The sequence below is a fragment of the Argiope bruennichi genome, chromosome 5 (genome assembly GCF_947563725.1).
Source record: "Argiope bruennichi chromosome 5, qqArgBrue1.1, whole genome shotgun sequence".
Lineage (NCBI taxonomy): Eukaryota > Metazoa > Arthropoda > Arachnida > Araneae > Araneidae > Argiope > Argiope bruennichi.
The window spans coordinates 120710526-120729270 of NC_079155.1; the positions used below are offsets into that span (position 1 = coordinate 120710526).

General features: G+C 26.6%; 1 protein-coding gene across 1 annotated transcript; it reads right to left on the bottom strand.

Moving 5' to 3' along the window:
* Positions 1–264: 264 nt before the first annotated feature.
* On the bottom strand, positions 265–18605 carry LOC129969090 (DNA-dependent metalloprotease SPRTN-like). The gene is made up of 9 exons (XM_056083499.1): positions 18463–18605; positions 16837–16938; positions 13559–13734; positions 12090–12198; positions 6691–6735; positions 5110–5184; positions 2862–3096; positions 1453–1857; positions 265–647 (listed from the first exon to the last, which is right to left on the bottom strand). Exons 1-9 carry the CDS (start codon positions 18496–18498, stop codon positions 394–396), a joined length of 1437 nt encoding a protein of 478 aa, XP_055939474.1. The 5' UTR covers positions 18499–18605; the 3' UTR covers positions 265–393.
* Positions 18606–18745: the final 140 nt, after the last annotated feature.

Genomic DNA, 18745 nt, shown 5'->3' on the forward strand with positions numbered 1-18745 from the left:
CAGAATGTTAAAAAATTTTTTTACAAAATGGAGATCAAAAGAATAAAAATGTCTGTAATTTTTAATTAGGTTTCAATTAATTATATGTAAAACATTTTATTTTCAAATTATCTAAAAAAAGAATGTTAAAAAAATTTCTATTAAGAGTATAAATTTCTTTCTCGTACACCTTCCAATACACTACATGACATACAAAACTAGTTACAGTAGATCTTGAATAAATAGATTTCAATACCACATTTTAATCTTAACATAATTTACTGCAATAAAGTTGATTACTCATTTAAAAGGATAAAGATTTATTATGTAAATTTTATAAATATACAAAAATTCTTAAAGGCATGTTGATTTTAAAATAGTAAATTTAAAATGTATTTATCTACATAAAAATTGTTAACCATTTGCCAGCAAACACTGATCCAAATGATTGTTGATATCTGCACTTGGTAAAAGGATTGAACATACTGGGCACTCAACTTCACTGCTCTCATTTTGTTGCGAAACAGATCTAAATGTTGGAGCATCATCAGTTTCTGAATTTCTGAGAGGTGATGACACAAATTGGTCCAAAGAACTTTGTACAAGTTTACTTTTTTCAACAGTACTTAGAGTAGCATTTAAAGAGTTGCTAGCTGAACAAGGAGAATCTAAAAATTAAAGATTAGTTCTTATTTAAATTTTTTGAAATTGAAAAAAAAAAAAAAATCATAAATAAAATGCAATCTTAGCGAGAAGATAAATTTATTTAGTTTGCAAATATGCTGAAATTAATGATAAAGAAATACTTAATTTGATGCATTGCCTTGAAATAGTATTTTATTTGGAAGAGAATAGCGAATTTTTCAATGAGGGATTTAATTCAGAAGAAAATATTCTTTATTTATCAAAAATAATTTGCTGAATTTGTTGATTTAATGTATATTCAATAACTCAGAACAATTTTATCATGAAACTATATTCAGTGTCACTTAATTAAAAATTAGCACAAAATATAAATATTATTTCCTGTGTAATCCATTAAATGTAAATATTTTAAGCTGGAATTATTATTCTGGAGAGGAAAAAAGTTTTAGAGATTCATAGAAACTGTAAACAAAAATTAAAATACATAAGTTCTATTAATAATCATAATCAGAAAATAATTGCATTAATTTAATGCAAATATGTTTGAAACATATTAAAATTAAATAACTCCACAATTATTCAAAATTCGTTTAAGGTAACTTGATGAAAAACTGTTCTGGTGATTTGAACAGACATAACTTTTGCAACCATGAATAGTACAATTAATAGTCTTAACTTAAAGCTCCTAAAAGTCATTATTTTTTTACTAAAGTTCTGCAGATCTCATTTATTTCTTATCTCTAAAATCTTAATAAATGCAGCCATTAAGCCTCTTTTCCTTATGAGTAGATAAATGAAATCTGGAGTACTAAAAATTAAACATCTTACCTTTTTTATTAGTATCTGAATTTTTTACAACTTCATCCTTGCAGCTGTTTGGCTGAACACATTCTTTCTTTTCTAAAGAAGTAACTGATGTAGAAATATTTGATTTTAAAAGTCCATCTTTTCGAAGTTTGGCTAGAAATGATCTTGGAGTTTCAGATGATGACGATCCTAATGTGAAGCCTCGTCCAGCAAAAGGCACAGGAGGATTCATTTCTTTAACAGTAGGTAAATCAGGGGTAAAAGATCCTCCACTGTTCACAGAAACTATATTTGCATCCTTACCAAGAATTGACTGAATAGCACTAATGTCTATTCCTTTATGTTTTTTGGTAGAATTGAATGAAGATGAAACAGATTTAGAAGTGCTAGCTTCAAAATAACTTTTTATTCCTTTCTGATCTTTTTCTATGGAAAACAAGGAATAGAAATAAAAATCTCTTAGCATAATTTAAAAATTATAATATACGACAAAATATTTTCAATCAAAAATTAAGGATTATAAAATTATATATTTTAAACAAAAATGCAAATATCAAATATTTCCACAATTAATATTCAAGTGCAAAATTACTTTTCTTCCTTACTATGTATAGAAGATTTAAGGAAGAACCCCAAGTGCATTTATACTTATTCTGCAGTTAGTAAGCCAACATTTAGAATTCAAAGATGGCAAAGTTCCACACATAACTTCCCTTTACTGGATTTTCCAGCTATGGCTCAATGCATTTTTGACCTATTATGTTCATAGGCAAATATAATTCCCCCCTCCCATTTTTTGAGGGGGAGGGATTCAAAATTGAAAAGCAGACTCATTGAAATCTAAAAGTTATATTTTTATGATTACAATGCCTTTTCTTTGCATATTTTTCAAATAAAGTAACTAATGCCAATTTTACAAAATAATACTATCAATCCTATAAAATGATCCTGAAGTCACTGTAATGTCATTTGAAAAGGGGGGGGGGATACTGATGAACAGTGTAATGAGTTTACATTTCACAAACCTAGAAATTCTGGATTTGAAAAATTAAAAATCTGGTATTTCTACCATCATTACTGATTTAAGAGTTTATATATTTATTTAAAATAAACAATAACAAAAATAAAAACATTGAAAAATAAATATGCAAATTATACACTAACATTTTGAAAGTTGAAATTTTTCAAAAAAAGATTTTACAATATCCCCTCCCCCCCAACAAGGTACATTAACTATATTCACTTCTGACTCATTATACTTATAATGGATCAATAATGTGAGAAATCTAGATGTAGGAAATATCATAATATAAGAAGACTAATAATTCTTCAGCTAAACTTTTAATGCATCAAATGAGTGATATAAATTAAAATAACTATTATATGTAAATACTAAAACTAACATTTTTGATAACTCAGATACAATTTACCTAGAAGTTTCCTTTTTAAAGACTTTTGTTTGTAATTATCTGGTTCTTTTATTTTTGTAAAGGTACCACCACAGGTGGATTGATGCTGAGCCCACCAGTTATCTCTAGGTCCAGGAGCTCGATTCATTGCTCTTTTGACTATGCCATAAAATGGCCGTTTGTTTTGACAAGGTCCATTACACTTCCACCAATGTGTTCGGTATGAATCCACTTCATCATGAAAACTATGGTAAACCTAGAAAATATATAGAAACCATTACTAATAACCATGTTCCAGGTAGAAATGGTACAAAATAAAGATCCTTTTAAAAAATAAATACAAAATTTTACAGATATGATAAATATAAATTAGTTCTTTTTTGTCATATAAAAAAGAGTATATAATTAAAAATACATTAATATTCAAAGACAATAAAATTCCAGTCTGTAAAAAAATGTGAAATAAAAGAACATAAATATCTAGTAAAATATATTAACTACAAAGTTATATATAAAAAATAAAACACATATGGAAGAAATTTTTCTTCAGAGTATTATAATATACCAAATAATTTTTTTTTTAAATTATAACATTACAGTGTATTTTATAATTAATTTGATTAAAAGCATTCAAATTTAAAGTAATTTGTAGTAAAGTAAAGTTTGATTAAAGAAAGTTTTTTCTTCTAAATAAATATATACAATTTATGCATTCAATTTCAAAAATAACAATTTCAATGCATTCAATTTCAAAAATAATAATTTTAAATTTTATGTTTATTTTTTAAATATTACATCATTAGCCATATGAATATAAAGCTTACAAAAAAAATCAAAATTAGTACTAATAAAGGTTCTCATATCACTGAAAGAAATGTATCTAACCACATCCATGAATCAAGGACTTGCAATAAAGTGTTTGTAAAAGCAATCTTGGAGTACTTTAGTAACATGTGAAGTTGTTGTTTATTTAACTCCACTAAATAAGAGGATATCAGCCTGAAGAATGTTCAATGCACACTGGCTTATCTTTGTGCTTAAATTAGAGGAAACCTAATAACAAGCAAACCAATAACAGGATGAAAATTCTAGCTAAAACATACAACAGTTTACCTAGTTTTAAACAATGGTAAATAAGAACACACCTAGAGGATGGGATAACTTTCATCCACTGATTCATTTTTCTTTCTCATGCTTTAAACAATGGATAAACAAGCCAAATGCCTTATAAAACATCCATACAAAATAAAGGAAGTAGCAGGTATGGAAAAAATGGTGTACTTATACAAGCAATTTAGAAAACAAGCAAAAGAGATTAATAAAGAATTTTTAAATCTTCTTTTTTATATATCACAAAAATCTACGCCTGTTCAAAACATGTAAAATAATATATAAATATATAAGCATAATTTCAAAATTTTCTTTAAACTAAAAAAATTTGAAATCATTAAAAAAAAATCTGTAGCTGGGGGAAAGGGAATGACTTAAAAAATTAAGCAAGTCTACTTATTGTATTAAAAAAATGTTATTACACTGCATGCGAATATATTTTGCCATGAAATAAATATGTACTTTTACATGACCTATGACCTACAGACTGTAAAAAACAAAAAAGTTAAACTAATGCAATGCGTTAACAATGGCCTATTTTTTGGTTGTCAAATATTTTAAACATTGGTTATATGCTTAGCTAAGGCTTATGAGGAATTTGTAGTTAAATCTGCCTCCATTATTAAAAATCATTCAGAACTATGAAGAGACATTTCCTAATTTTGAATCACAGTCAAATGATAAGGATTACATCTATATCCCTGATCTCACATCAATACCACATTTTAAGAACACTTAACCTTTGACTACTAACAGGACTTGTACAAAGCAACTAACCTTTTGAAATTAGTTTAAATAACTCTTAGTAAAAGTACTTATTTAACCATCAGATCATAGCTTCTAGCTTTACAATCATTTGGAAAATATTTAGAACAAATTTGTTTTAATCAGAATCAGTTATATTCATATGATAGAAAATGAAGATAAAAAGGTTTCAAAAAAATTCATATCCAAAGGATTAATTAATGATGGCCAATCTAACACATAACAGAATCAACAACAACATGAAGGTGTCAGATGAAGAACTCATGATCATCAACTCTCAAAGCTAAGGGACTGTAATCAGACTACTACAGACTGAAAAAGTTCTGAATGTTTACAATACAAAGCAATATAAAATTTTTACTAATGAAAACTGAAATGAAAAATTAGAACTCACAGATATTCTTGTACCAGCTTCCTTATTTATTCTGTACATATGCTTTAAAAATTCAGGTCCATGAGCATCATGATCCTAATAAGATAGGATATATTAGTACAGTTTTAATATAATTATGTTTTTTATATCCACTAAAACAAAAATAAAGAAAATATAGTTTTAATATAAAAAATAAGCAAATAATTTTTAAAAGAAAATAATCTGTATTAAAAAAAAGGATAATGAATATTTATATAGTTTAAAAAACAATTTAACTTATCAAAGTAGCTGTGGCCATAACAATCCAATGATGATGCCAGCAAGTGCGTTTATATAAGAAAAACGTAAGTTTTAAGTTAAAAAAATAATTTGGAGGAAAAAAAAAAAGGTATTACTAGGTGTATTATATTTATTTATACCTATAAAATTTATGAAATTCAAATTAACCTTACAAAAATCAAAACTAAAGTCAAAATCTCTTGTATGTTATTAAAAAAATTTAGATAAATAGTGCACTTTATATTTCCAAATTTAAGAAACATTTAATTTAGTTTCACATAAAATATTCTGTACATACAGTAATATATATATATATATATTAAACTCTTAATTTAATCCAAATTAATGTCCAAGATTTTATCTTAATTTAGCCCATCGTAACTTCATTCTAAAATATTCTCTTATTTTGTGATCCAATTCCACTTTCGGTTTAATTAATTCCTCTGTAAAAATAATGTGCCATCAGTACTATGTATCAAATGAAAGTGATACTTCTGTTACACTTCTCAAGGTCAACATATGTATTCCCTTGGCGCATGGCCAGAAATCCAATGTTATATAAGACAAGTAATCATTTGTTCCTCCCTTTTTGCTCTTCTTTACTTTTGCTTTGTGACACGCTGGCTGCTCCTCTTGTTAATAATTATGCTTTCCCGAAATGGATATTAAAACGAAATTAAAAATACAATGTCTTGTCTCGTTTATGTCTTCAAACCTGCATTCAGTTTCAAACAAATAATGTTACATATTAATTAGCCAACAGGATTCGAAATTCATTATATATCGTAAAAAATACATAAAAAATTATCTTTTGTCATTTTTTTTCCTATTATTAAAATTTTCTTAATGCAGGTTTTTTTAGATTATAAGTTACAATTTAATGTCAGTTGAATAGATGAATCAGCTGACACAAAAGATATCTTTACTGGTTTTGATTAGATTCTTTTTTATAAATAAAAAAAGGCACAATACTTTATTAAAAGTTTCATAAGAGTACTCAACAATTAATTTTAAAAAATGCATCTTTTCCTTAATAAATAGATAATAATAAAATAAAAAATATATTCTTTTATTAAGAAATAGCAGTAAAAACACTCTTCTTATATCCAAAAAGCTGTTTGAGGTAAAAATGTTAATATATTGTAATTCAAAATACAGAAACCTTTAGAAATCAGACTGCTTTGTTCTGTTTGACTGTATATATATATATATATATATATATATATATATATATATATATATATATATATATATATATTTCAAACCTACAAAGTAACAACTGAATTATAATTATATGGTACTATATATACTATAAAACCTTACCTTATTATTTGCAGTAACAAACAAGTATGCATGAATCATTTCATGCTGATGAGTGAATTAATGAATAAACAGCATATGTAAAAGAAAAAAAAAATCATTCAAATAATAAGAATTAAAACTTACAAAATAAAAAATTGGAACATAAATAACAAAATACACTTAACAATATGCAATATTTTTGTTATTTTCAGAATAATCACTGTCATATTTTTTAATATTTGGATTTAACAAATTTTACATAAGAAATTTAAATGAAATGAAAGGGACAAAAGATACCAATATTATTTTTTATGCAAAATTAAAAGCAAAAATATGTATAAAGTTCTTCATAAATACATACATAATAAAATATTCAGTATTTTCAAACAAAATCACTGGTTAATTCACAGGCTAAAAATGGAAAAAATTATACATTTCAATGAAATAATGTCTAAATGTGTTTCCATCTTTTTTTTTTTTTAACTCTAATTTCATATTTTGTAAAACAAGAATCACTTTGTGCACGTGTATCAAAACAAAAATGCATAAAAGATGAAAAAATTAGATATATTGAAAATGCAAGCACAAAATTTCCATTAATAAAGTAAAAAGCACATAGAATATTGCCATTCATTTATTAAATTATAAAATTCTTAAGATAGAAGACAAAGTTTTTTTCTCTCATGCTATTACAACCAGATAAAACAGTTATAATAAATTTCATATATATTTAATTTCACATCTTTTTAATCATCACTTCCAATGATGAAATCAAGTACACTTAATTAATTTTTCCACCTTCTTTCCTTATTCAGTAAAGCTACGAGAAATTTTGGATTGATATGCACAGATAATTTTTAATGTATATTTGAGCTCAGCTGCTTTTGGTTTCTAATCAAAAATATTCATTTTAACTTCAATTAAATATTATTAACAAAGTTTGGTTTTCATGGCTTACTCAGTAAAATTTTCTTATATTTCAAATTGCAACAAACATTTAACTTTACTGTTTTAGAAACCTTATTCATATTATGCTCAAGCACATCATTAAATACATTTCAGTAAACTATTCTAAAATTGGGATGCAATGCAGAAATTGATAAGAACAAAATTTCAACATATCAAATGAAAAAATTAATTAAGGGAAAAATCAGGGTAATTGAAATTTCTGCTGTTTGATGTCCCTTGGCTTTTCTCTATTATTTCCAGGTTTTCTAAAACATTTCCCCAACTATTTGCAGAAGCATTTAAAATCTTCAATCTGATTTTGTTTTATTCTCTACCTCTTATTCACTCTTCTTAATAGTATGTGTAAAATAATTTTCAATGCTTTCTAAAAAAAATCAACATTAAATCACTTTGAATCATTAGATTTCAGATATGCATATTTTTAGTAAACATTTCTCTAATTTTTCAAACATACTAATGGACCTATACAATATATTAAAGCATGTGCACTTGTCTAGATGGGAATTTCTCAGAACTAATTGTCATAGATTTATTTAATCATGAAAGATGAAATACAAAATCACATACATATTAGCCGAGTGTTTAGGAATTTATATTTCCTTAAAATGGAGATCTTCTTTATTTAGACCAATACACAAAATCATGATTAAATAATATTTCTACTAAAAAGAAAAGGAATCATTTGGGGCATAAAATAAAAAACATCTGAAAGAGGTTGGCAATAATAATTGTGTACTTTTGAAGTAAAAGTATATAGTATTGTATCAAAATAAAAAAATGATTCAGTCACAGCAAAAGCATTAATTTTTAGTTCCCCAACCATAGCAAGAAATCTCTTGCACATTGACAGAATGTTTACTGCATTTGTATCATACAGAGAAAAATGCAATTTCAGTTCTTATCACTTAAATTTCCTTCTTATTGTATAAAACGAGCTATTTGTATAATATTTTTTAAAAGGATAGAATTAATGGATTTTGCAAATTTTTTATTAGTTTCATATTCTAATTTCATATTTTATTTCATATTCTAATTAGTAATTTCTTTTTAGTCTTGAGATATGACAAAAAGTATTTTTAGAAGATAACTGTTTTAAAGGATGTAAATATCAGTTTTTGTAGGCAATCACAATAATTGCAGCTAGACTGGAAAATTTTTGGAGTGATTTCTTGCCAAATATAATTTTGTGACAATTTTTTAATTGCAACTTTAAAAGCCTTTTGTTAGCATTTCTGGTATATACCCAAGATCACAAACTTTTACAGAGTTTTTGTTGATTAACGTGCTAGGCGAGAATATTAATCTTAAGTCTTACCATGATTACTTATCTGACAATGATTAAACCTATTTTTGCACTTGATTGAACTTTTTGTTTGATGCCTATTTCCTGATTTTTTTTTTATATATTCTTCCCTCTGACTGCATGGCCTTTGATAACATGGCGAACTATCTCCATAACACATCTAACAATATTTTGATGCTCCATTAATTAGTTGCGCAAAGCAGCTGCAAAAATGTTCAATGAATTAAAAGTCTGAAATTCGTATGATGTTTTGCTTATATTTGACTGTTACCATTCAACAATTAGTAATAAGCTCGATTTCTATGCCACATGCGTTAGCATTTCATATATACAGATATGCATTAAATAAATTATGGTGATTAATTTCCTTTTTTTTTCCCCTCTCTATAGAAATTTTGAAATTCTGAATATTAGTATAACCAACTTTACCATTTTTAAAATGTTTCATCTCAGACCCAAATGCTGGAATGAGTCTCAATCTCAATTCAATTTAAAATCAATGAATTAGCAAATTACTATACCAATGAGCTATCATGATATCATATATTATGCATGAAAATGCAATAAAAGAATAAATTTTTTAAGAAAAATATCGATAAACAAGAATAATATAGCATTTTATAAGACAGGTAATGGACAAGTTTGTTGTTTTAAAACAGTCAGCGGAAGCAGAATCCATCATAAACTTGATGTCAATGACATTGTGACTTGATGACAATCTTACACATCCAAAATTTCAATTCCTCATAATTTTAATGTAAACATCCTGCTACCTAATGTCTGTGTAAAAAGAAAATAGGATGCAACCGCTTTTGACCAGTAAACAACTGATTTTTACGACTTCCAAATGATGTTTCATTCTTTTTATAAAAAAGGTCAGTGAATTATTCACTATGATAATAATTATTAAAACAAAATCTCAGTTGTAGAATAATTTTTGCTGATTTTTTCCAATCTCTTAAATCCAATTCCTGACCCAGTCAGGGTTTCCTGCTTCTCAAACAGCTAGCTGCCCTGAAAATGCCAATAACCTAATGTAATTCATAATTTAGCTAGATTGGATTTTGTTAACAGATCTAACAAAAAAATTCATATTATTTTCTCCCCATTGTTGAAATTTGATGTTGAACCGAAACTATAATTACTTCAAATCTAAAGCATTCTATCCAATGTCAAAAAACATCCGACAAGAAAGCATAATCAGTATAAAATAAATAAACAACATCAATTTTTAGTTTTTAATAGAAGAAAAGATTTCATCGAACCTACTGCAATATTTGATTCAACAAAAACAAAACTAATGAGATTTATTTATATTTCATAACAACAATTAAAAGCATTGTCGCAAGCTATATTCCTTCACCCCTCAAAATATGCGTCAAACTGTCAAGTTCCTGGCCCAATTATCTTTCTTGAATTGTGGAAACATGCACACATATTTTGTCTTTATTATTATTAGATTTCAATATATTTAAAATAATCATGAAAATGAAAAAATCATTGGTCCAATTTCAACAACTTTTATTTTATTATGACCCCTAGAAAATCACAAATGGTCACTGCCTCTTGTCTGCCATTTTTGGAAAACAAACAATACTTCACTGCATATTCTCTAGGGGAAGAAAACCACAACCCTAATTACTCTACTAAATTTACCAATTTACATTTTGTTTGAAAGCTCATGATTTTTAAATATCAATGTGCTTTTACACATCTCTGACATCCATTTTCGAAATAAACAGTAAAATAAAATTTAAGTAGAGCTTCTTCAACCAATTAATTAGACTGCTCCATGTTTACCATGCAAAGAGTTGAAAGCAGCTATTATTACTTTAAAGCAGAATAAACCCTTTGAAATAATACTTTTAAATAGAGTTTTTGATAAATAATCCTTTAATAATCAATATAAATCAATCTGACTTCACCATCTGAACATTAAAGTCAGAAAAATTATAAACATCTAAGTTACATGGCCATTTAAAAATAAACAATATTATTAAAACTCATTTATACATACAAACAAATTGAAATTCCACTATTAAATCTTCACGAAATATAATAAATACCATTATGAAATATTACGAGGGGTGATCCAAAAAAAAAGTTTACAAGCAGCAGCATTTGGAAAGTAGAAACTGTGGATTGGAATGTTGTTATAAAGAACTACTATTACTGTTTATAACTCTTTATAACTGTAGGAACTACTGTTATAAAGAGTGGATACAGATGGCCCTAGTTGTCTTGGACCAGTCGTTCGAGCAGATAGTATTAGTAATGAAACCTGAAACAGCGACAGTAAAGGCAAGACATCTAGAGAAGTGATCTCACACAGAAGTGCAATCCATGATACGACTTCTATGGGCCAAGAATGTGTCCCCATCGGACATTCACAGACAAATCGCTGAAGTGCATGGGGGTGAAGCAATGGGTACACAACAGGTGGCTAAATGGAAGCGGGCAGAGATTGCTGGCAATGTTTAGGTGGGAGGTCTGTAGCCACCCCTGATTCGGCTTTCAGTGACTACTTCCTTTTCCCAAAATTGTAGAAAACAAGGTTCATATCAGACGGTGATGTTCAAACTGGCTCAATAAGCGGGGACCCGAGTATTACCAGACAGGTTAAACAAATTGGTACAGAGGCGTGATAAATGCCTCAACAGGTTTGGTGATTATGTAGAGAAGTGACCATCACATATCTCTTAATTACCATTTGTATCCTGTGTCTATTGTTGATAAAACATTTTTCCTTTGCCTTGTAAACATTTTTGTTTTGGATCACTCCTCGTAAAATGCAGTTATAATCTTGAATAATTAAAAAATATATATCTATTAAATCTAAATAAATAGCCATCATAAATAGTTTAATTCAATTAATTTTTTAAAGTTATAAAATAAATATGAAACAGAAACATTTTTTTAAAGAGGCAGACAAGTAATTCAGTAACAATTACAATGACCTTAATAAATGATTTTGATATAATTTTCCTTTAAAAAATATTTCAAAATAAATTCTTTATTCTTAGTAATATTCAAAGTTAATCCATGAACATAAAATAGTATTTATAAAATTTATGTTTATATTGCTGATACTAGTAATATAGAAAATGCTAATAAATGTAACTTAAAGAAAAGCTTTATTCATACTCACTAAAAGAGTTTCAATTAAATCTTTACGAGGCCGAAGCTTCAGCAAAGGTAAACTTAAGCGGACTGAGCATAATCTACCTCTACCTTCATAGCAGCACAAACCAGCACACCTGAATAATATTCATATTTACTTCAACAACATACACACAAAATGAAATACTGAAATTATTATTGGGGATTTTTTAAATTACACTTACACCAAAAATTTATCGTGAAATAATTTACTTCTGTATCAGGAGAAGAATCTGATAACAATAATTTGCTAATATAATAATGAATACTACACAAAACAATATCAATTAATAAATATCTAAAATAACTACAAAATTAATAACAAATTTTTAATCTAATAAAACAATTTTAAATTATGAAGGATAAATTCACTTCAATCTTGTCTTCTACTTTATCAATTATTTTAAAAAGAACTCTAATAAACATAATGAAACAATTAAGCTATAAGTTTTTCTAATTTCTATTAAACAATTAACTATTATCAAGCAAAATCACTAATTTGAAAGCATTATTTTAATAAGAAAATTTTCATTACTTAATAATATATAATTTAATTTCAGCTTAAGAGGATATGCGATTTAAAAACTGATCAAAATATCAATTTTTATTTTATTAGCTTATTTCATTGCTCATGTTATGAAAATAAGCTAATAAAATAGTAGTATTACAATGTAGTATTTACAAGTAACATCGCTATTCTACATATTATGACAAAATTTCAAAGTTGTATCTTTAATAGCTCAAAAGTTATTTCAATTTTTTCAATGATAAAAACAAAATACAAATAAAATAAAACACAAAAATAAAAAGTATTGTTTAAACCCTTTTGCTCTGTGTTAAGCTTTTCATAATTATAAAGTTTCAAAAACACTAAAATTTCTAATTTTAGATGGAATTTTAAATTTATTTAATTTACCATATATGTATTACAAAACTGTGCATCATCCAGTGATTAAATTTATACAAAATAGATACATAAATAAATACATATTCATATAATAAACATAAAAAGAAATGATGTTGTTTTTTCCTTTTGCATTATAAATAATAGTAAAAACATTAGATTTAGATGTATTTTCAAACCCATACGCAATTTTGAGTAATATATTTCAATGAATTTATAAGTACAATTTGAAACAAAAAAGATTCATAATGAAAAAAGTTATATTGAATTTTGTAAAAATTATTTAAATTTATTATTGATTAGGGAATTTTAAGCAAAGAGAATTAAAATTACTTGTTTATTTGAGTTATATCACAATACTTCCAAAATATTTTCACTATTAATTTTTTTTAAAATATATCGTGAAAGCACTATGTCTCCTTCACTTTTGCATTTGACATATTATGACATGTGATATATATCATGGTCTATTATAGAATACATCATACTTTTAATTTTACAGGGAAATTTTTATTTTCTCAAATTATTGGAGAAAAATGATAAAGAACAATTACAATGTCATTCTTGGACTCCATCTTACTTCTACAGAATCCAATTTTCCATAGAAGAACTTGGCATTAAATTCCAAGAATAAGGCATGGATATCTGGATTCGGATCAATTAATTCCCACTGAGAATCAATTATACTTAAAGGTTTAGAATTTGATTCAGATGAACTTGCAGAATCTTCCTAAAATAAAATAATTTATATATCACAAGACAGAGACAGAAGAAAAAAACTCAATAAAAAAATAGAAGCTATTTTTCAAACATTCACATGTATCAATACCATAAAAAACTTGCAACATCCTACTACGTTTAACAATTGATTAAAGCGTCAAATATTGGAGAAGTCTTTTAAGATATCCTTCATGATTTCTCATACTGAGATTTAATTTGAAATAAAGGGGGAACTTTTTTCTTACTCTTTGTGATAGTTTATAAAATTCAAAGTTTAGAGATAAGGTTTACATAAAATAAGTTTTTTTTTTTTTTTTACATGTGTGTGTGTAAGTTTTACCTAAGCAACATTTTTAGAAAATTTATTCAAGTTGAAAGTACTAATCCCACCATAGAAGGGTATTCTATTCTTTGAATAGTTGTGGAAGTCTTGTACATGCTCATTAGCTGCAATTCAAGAATCTTGTGGTAAAAGAACTGACTCTCAAATCAAAACTGGGATGATCTATAGAAAAAAAGGAGAGAGTTTACCACATTACACTATTGTGAATGGTAATTGTTTCGTTTTTGTAAGCTATGACTATAATCTTTAATTCTTGCAATCTTTAAAGATTGACACTTTTTGGATGGGGAAAAAGAACAAAAAAACTAAGAAACTTAAAATTTCCTGTATTTTCTGTTTTTATGAAAATTTGCAAATTTTCCTGGATTTTTTTTTTTGGGGGGGGGGTTTGGAAGAGTTTTAAATTTGCTATGTTTTTCCGATTTTCCCTGTTCTCCCAGAGATGTGGCAACCCTGATATATACATGAATATTCAATATGGTGACCGTTAAAATGCAGATATTGGTTTCATTAGTTTAGTTTAGTTAATTAGTTCAACTATATAAACTTAATCCATAACAGTTTATGATAACTGAAATCTGTAAAGTTTTGCTCTAGCTGAATCCAATTTAATTCAAAAACGAGTGACAAGAAGATTTAATTTGTAATTAGATGGAAGAATTTGATATTGAGGTTTGATGCATTTTAATTGTGTGAATTTTGAGAAGCATCTTTAATATTTACAGGTCATTTTTTGTTTCTCTTTATTCAATTATTAAATACTAACTCAAATCTTCATGGAAAATTAGCTAAGAATGCAAAAACTTTGCACATTTTAAGACAAGAATCCAAGAATCAACAAGTTTGTTTATATTGTTATGGCTCTTCCAAATCTATTTCTAAGTCCGTAAAAGTCACTGGGTTCATTTGTAGTGGGTGTATGATGTGAAAACAATCAGCAGGCCTCAATAACGAATGACAATGATTTTTATTAACATGAAGGACACAAATATGAAGACGACAAATATACAGCCGAGACGAACACATGGCAACACGAAGCAGCACACTATAACACACACTAGCCCAAAGTAGTAATCGGTAGCAATAACAACTACAGCACACAAAGCGGCCAGACAGAATTCAGCAGAAAAGGGAATCTTCGTAGCTTCACTTTTTGGTCTCTCTAAACGGTTGCAATTCTTCACTGTCTCCTCACTTTAGCTGTATCCAGCTGCTGAGACATTACTGGCTATTCCACACACGACACAATGCTGCTTCTACAATAAAAAACAGGACTCGGCACACAGCTCAGTCCAACAATCGCTTGAACTCCACATGATGCTTGTTCTTCATTGTTTCATTATCCTCTCGACAACTCGATACTTGTTTCAGACTTCGACTGACTGCAGCTTGAGAATACCAGACTTTTATAGTTCCCGGAGGCAGGGTTCTGGACCAATCAGGAGTATCTCAATTCCTATTGGCTGGATCACTAAAATTTTCAAAGTTTCCACTGTTATTTAGTTTGTTGCCAAATTCGTTGCCAAGTCACCAAATAATGGTCAAGTTCTGGGAGCACTGACTAGGCACCCAATCCTCATCCAACAGGGCTGATCGTAAAACGGTCTTTCCAGTGATTTAACTAAACATGCTGACAAGCAACATTAAAGGTTTACAACAATATTATTCTTGTATGATCAGGACCCGAACAAAATCAATGGATTTGTCAAATGTCATGTCTCCAAAAGTATTGAAGACATATTTCAAATAAATATTTGAGTACTAAAAAGCTAATATCAGCTAATAAAATTTTTACTATATAATTGGTGATTGCCAAAAGAATTGCAAATTAATCAACAGTAATGCTATTATGATTTGAAACTGGTCTGCCTTTTGATAATTTTACTGTGATATTTACTAGAGCAATTGAATATTTTCTTTAGTGTTTGAAGCATTTATAGCAATAATAATTTTAGCTTTCCAAAAAGAACTTTTGTATTAATTGAAATGACTTTGGATGGTTGTTATTAGATTGAAAAGACTAAGTTCTACATGGAACGGAAATTTTTCTTGCTTTTGAAGAAGTAAATTTGGTGGAATAAGAGATTTTATATGAATGTTGAAATTACTTAGCTAATCTTTAAATAAAATAAAAAAATAACTTGCTTATTGAAGAAGACTGTTGATGATTAAAGACAGTTGAATAAAAGGAAATACTCTTTCCAGGTAATACCAAAATTAGTCACACTATTCAAAAGCAATTCTTATGTAAATATGATCAATATCAATTATCTATCATTTTAACTAAATCAGTTGAAAAATCTTGGATTTATTTATATTTTGGATACAATTTTTTCAAAACAGTTTGTAAAGAAATTATACATTTCTAATGAGTTTCTTCATAAATTAACAAAATAATAATGAGGATGATGAAAGTAAATTAACTTATTACAATTATGTTAAAAGATTAAAAATTTAGAAGGTAAATAAAAATGAATTCAATAATTAAAATTTTACTTCGGACAAATTGTAATATTAATTAAACTTAATATGAAAAATACAAGAGAAAAGTGCATTTTATGCGCATACATCTACAACTGCTTTAAAAACATTTTAAAGCTTATAGATTATCATTAACTTGCAAAATATGAATTATTTTATTTCAGTATCTTTTTGTGAAACTTAAATTCTACTAAATAAATTACTTTTATGTTTTAAAAAGAACCATTATCCAATTATTAAAAAAATGAAAATAATCTTTTTTAAAATATGTCATAGCAATTTATTTACCTGTTTGTTAGCTGAATGAGATTCTTCACTGAATTCTTGTTGCAATGATAAAGCAAAAGCTAGGTCAAGATCTTCATCAATCTGATTAAATAGGACTTCATCCTGCAAGCATATACATGTTTTAAGAATTCAATATAAAATTATATAATTTCCATGTTTTTTTATTTAGTCATTAGTAAAATAACCTGCACTAAAATTTGATGCTTTTCTTAAATAAAATCAAAGTCATTAGTATAAATACTTGAAATCTACATATTTAAAAGAATAATAAAATTGTGTGGCTCCTCTGCATAACTAAGCATTTCCACTTATATAATGTTAGTTATGTTTTAACTGCATTCTTTTTTTAATTCCTATCAATCTATAATTTTTCTGAAATATATAACCTAAAAGCACAATCACTGCAATTGAATATCACAAAACAAATAGATTTCTAGTGTAATTAAAGCTATTAATTTTGAGAATAGATTTAAAGTATTTTAATTGAAAGTAAAATATGATGATTTTGTTCCTCACGCAAATAATCCAAATTTGAGCTAAATCACTGACCTTTTAATTTATACAACTAAGAGGTTAATTAAAATTTTGTTATAAACAAGGCACTTACTTCAATTTCTTTAAAAGAATTTTGTTATTATTTAAAAATTTTGTAAAGACATATTTCATTTTATTTTATGAAAATTCCCAATTCAATAATGACTTCAAAAAAAATTTTTTTTCTTCTAGAACACAGAAAGGAAGTTTAGAAGCTACTCCTTGTAATAATTAAAACTATAAAATCCTATAAAATTTGTGTTGCATAAGCTTGTATCTAATCAAACATGCTATTGCTCTATAAATTGAATTTTTTTTTTTTTTTCAAATTACAATTTACCATAGATAATGTTATAAACGTGTAAAAGAACTTGTTATTCAGATGCTAAACTACATACTTTATAAATCATCAGTGATTATACAATATTTTTGATGAAACTCAATTCAATGAACATTAGAATTTCATCAAGTTAACCTTCTTTTTCATTGTTTTATATTTTGATAATGTTTTTCAATACACACAAAGCACAATATCTAAATAATTGAAATCCTAAGTGAATATTATAAAGCAGCACAAAATCTATATTACTAGATATTTATGTCTAAATGATTTTCACTTATGATATATAAATTTTGCAGTCATATTTTATATTTTGGATTTAAGTTTCTATCTTTTAACAAACAACTATTAGCATATTCATAAAATTAGTACATCCTGAACAAGTTGTGATATTTTATCGAAACATACGTATTCTCTGAATTATTATTAATATTGAGAGGGGGGTATTTATTTTCCCAGGTTTCAGAATTAAATACGTATGATACTTATTACAAACAACCTGAATTAAATAAATTTCACACACAATTCTTTTCGTGAATGCAATATAATAAAAAAGTTATTTTAAACATTTAAGAAAATCTATAAAAAGATCAATATTCATAACAAAACTCTGTAAGAGTAAACAACTCATAATAGTAATATGAAACGCTAGATATAGAAATTGTAAATGATAAAAAGAAATAAATGACCCTATAATACTAAGAAGATATTTCTGCATAATTTCAATTCGAACTATTAAGAAATTAACATACATCTTGAGGAACATAGATGAACTCTTCAATTTCCATGACAACCTGGAAATATTAAAACAGAAACTATTGTATAATAAACTGCTCGCGCGAAAGAAAACAGTTAGTTAGAATTCGCTTCGTTTCACTTCTGAACATTAAGTTGATTTAAAAAAGTACAAATAATGACAACGCTTTTTATATACTTTTTTTAAGTCAGAATCATTTCACAAATAATAAATTTACCTACTTATAATTATACAAAATATAACTTTTTTCACAAACGTATTATTGCTGTATTTATTTT

Coding starts and splice junctions, on each gene's coding strand:
- LOC129969090 (XM_056083499.1), bottom strand. CDS start 18,498: ATGGAAATTGAAGAGTTCATCTATGTTCCTCAAGAT. Junction 5,185..6,690: donor TTGTTACTGCAAATAATAAG/GTAAGGTTTTAT, acceptor CTATCTTATTAG/GATCATGATGCTCATGGACC. Junction 1,858..2,861: donor TTTAAAAAGGAAACTTCTAG/GTAAATTGTATC, acceptor TGTTTTCCATAG/AAAAAGATCAGAAAGGAATA.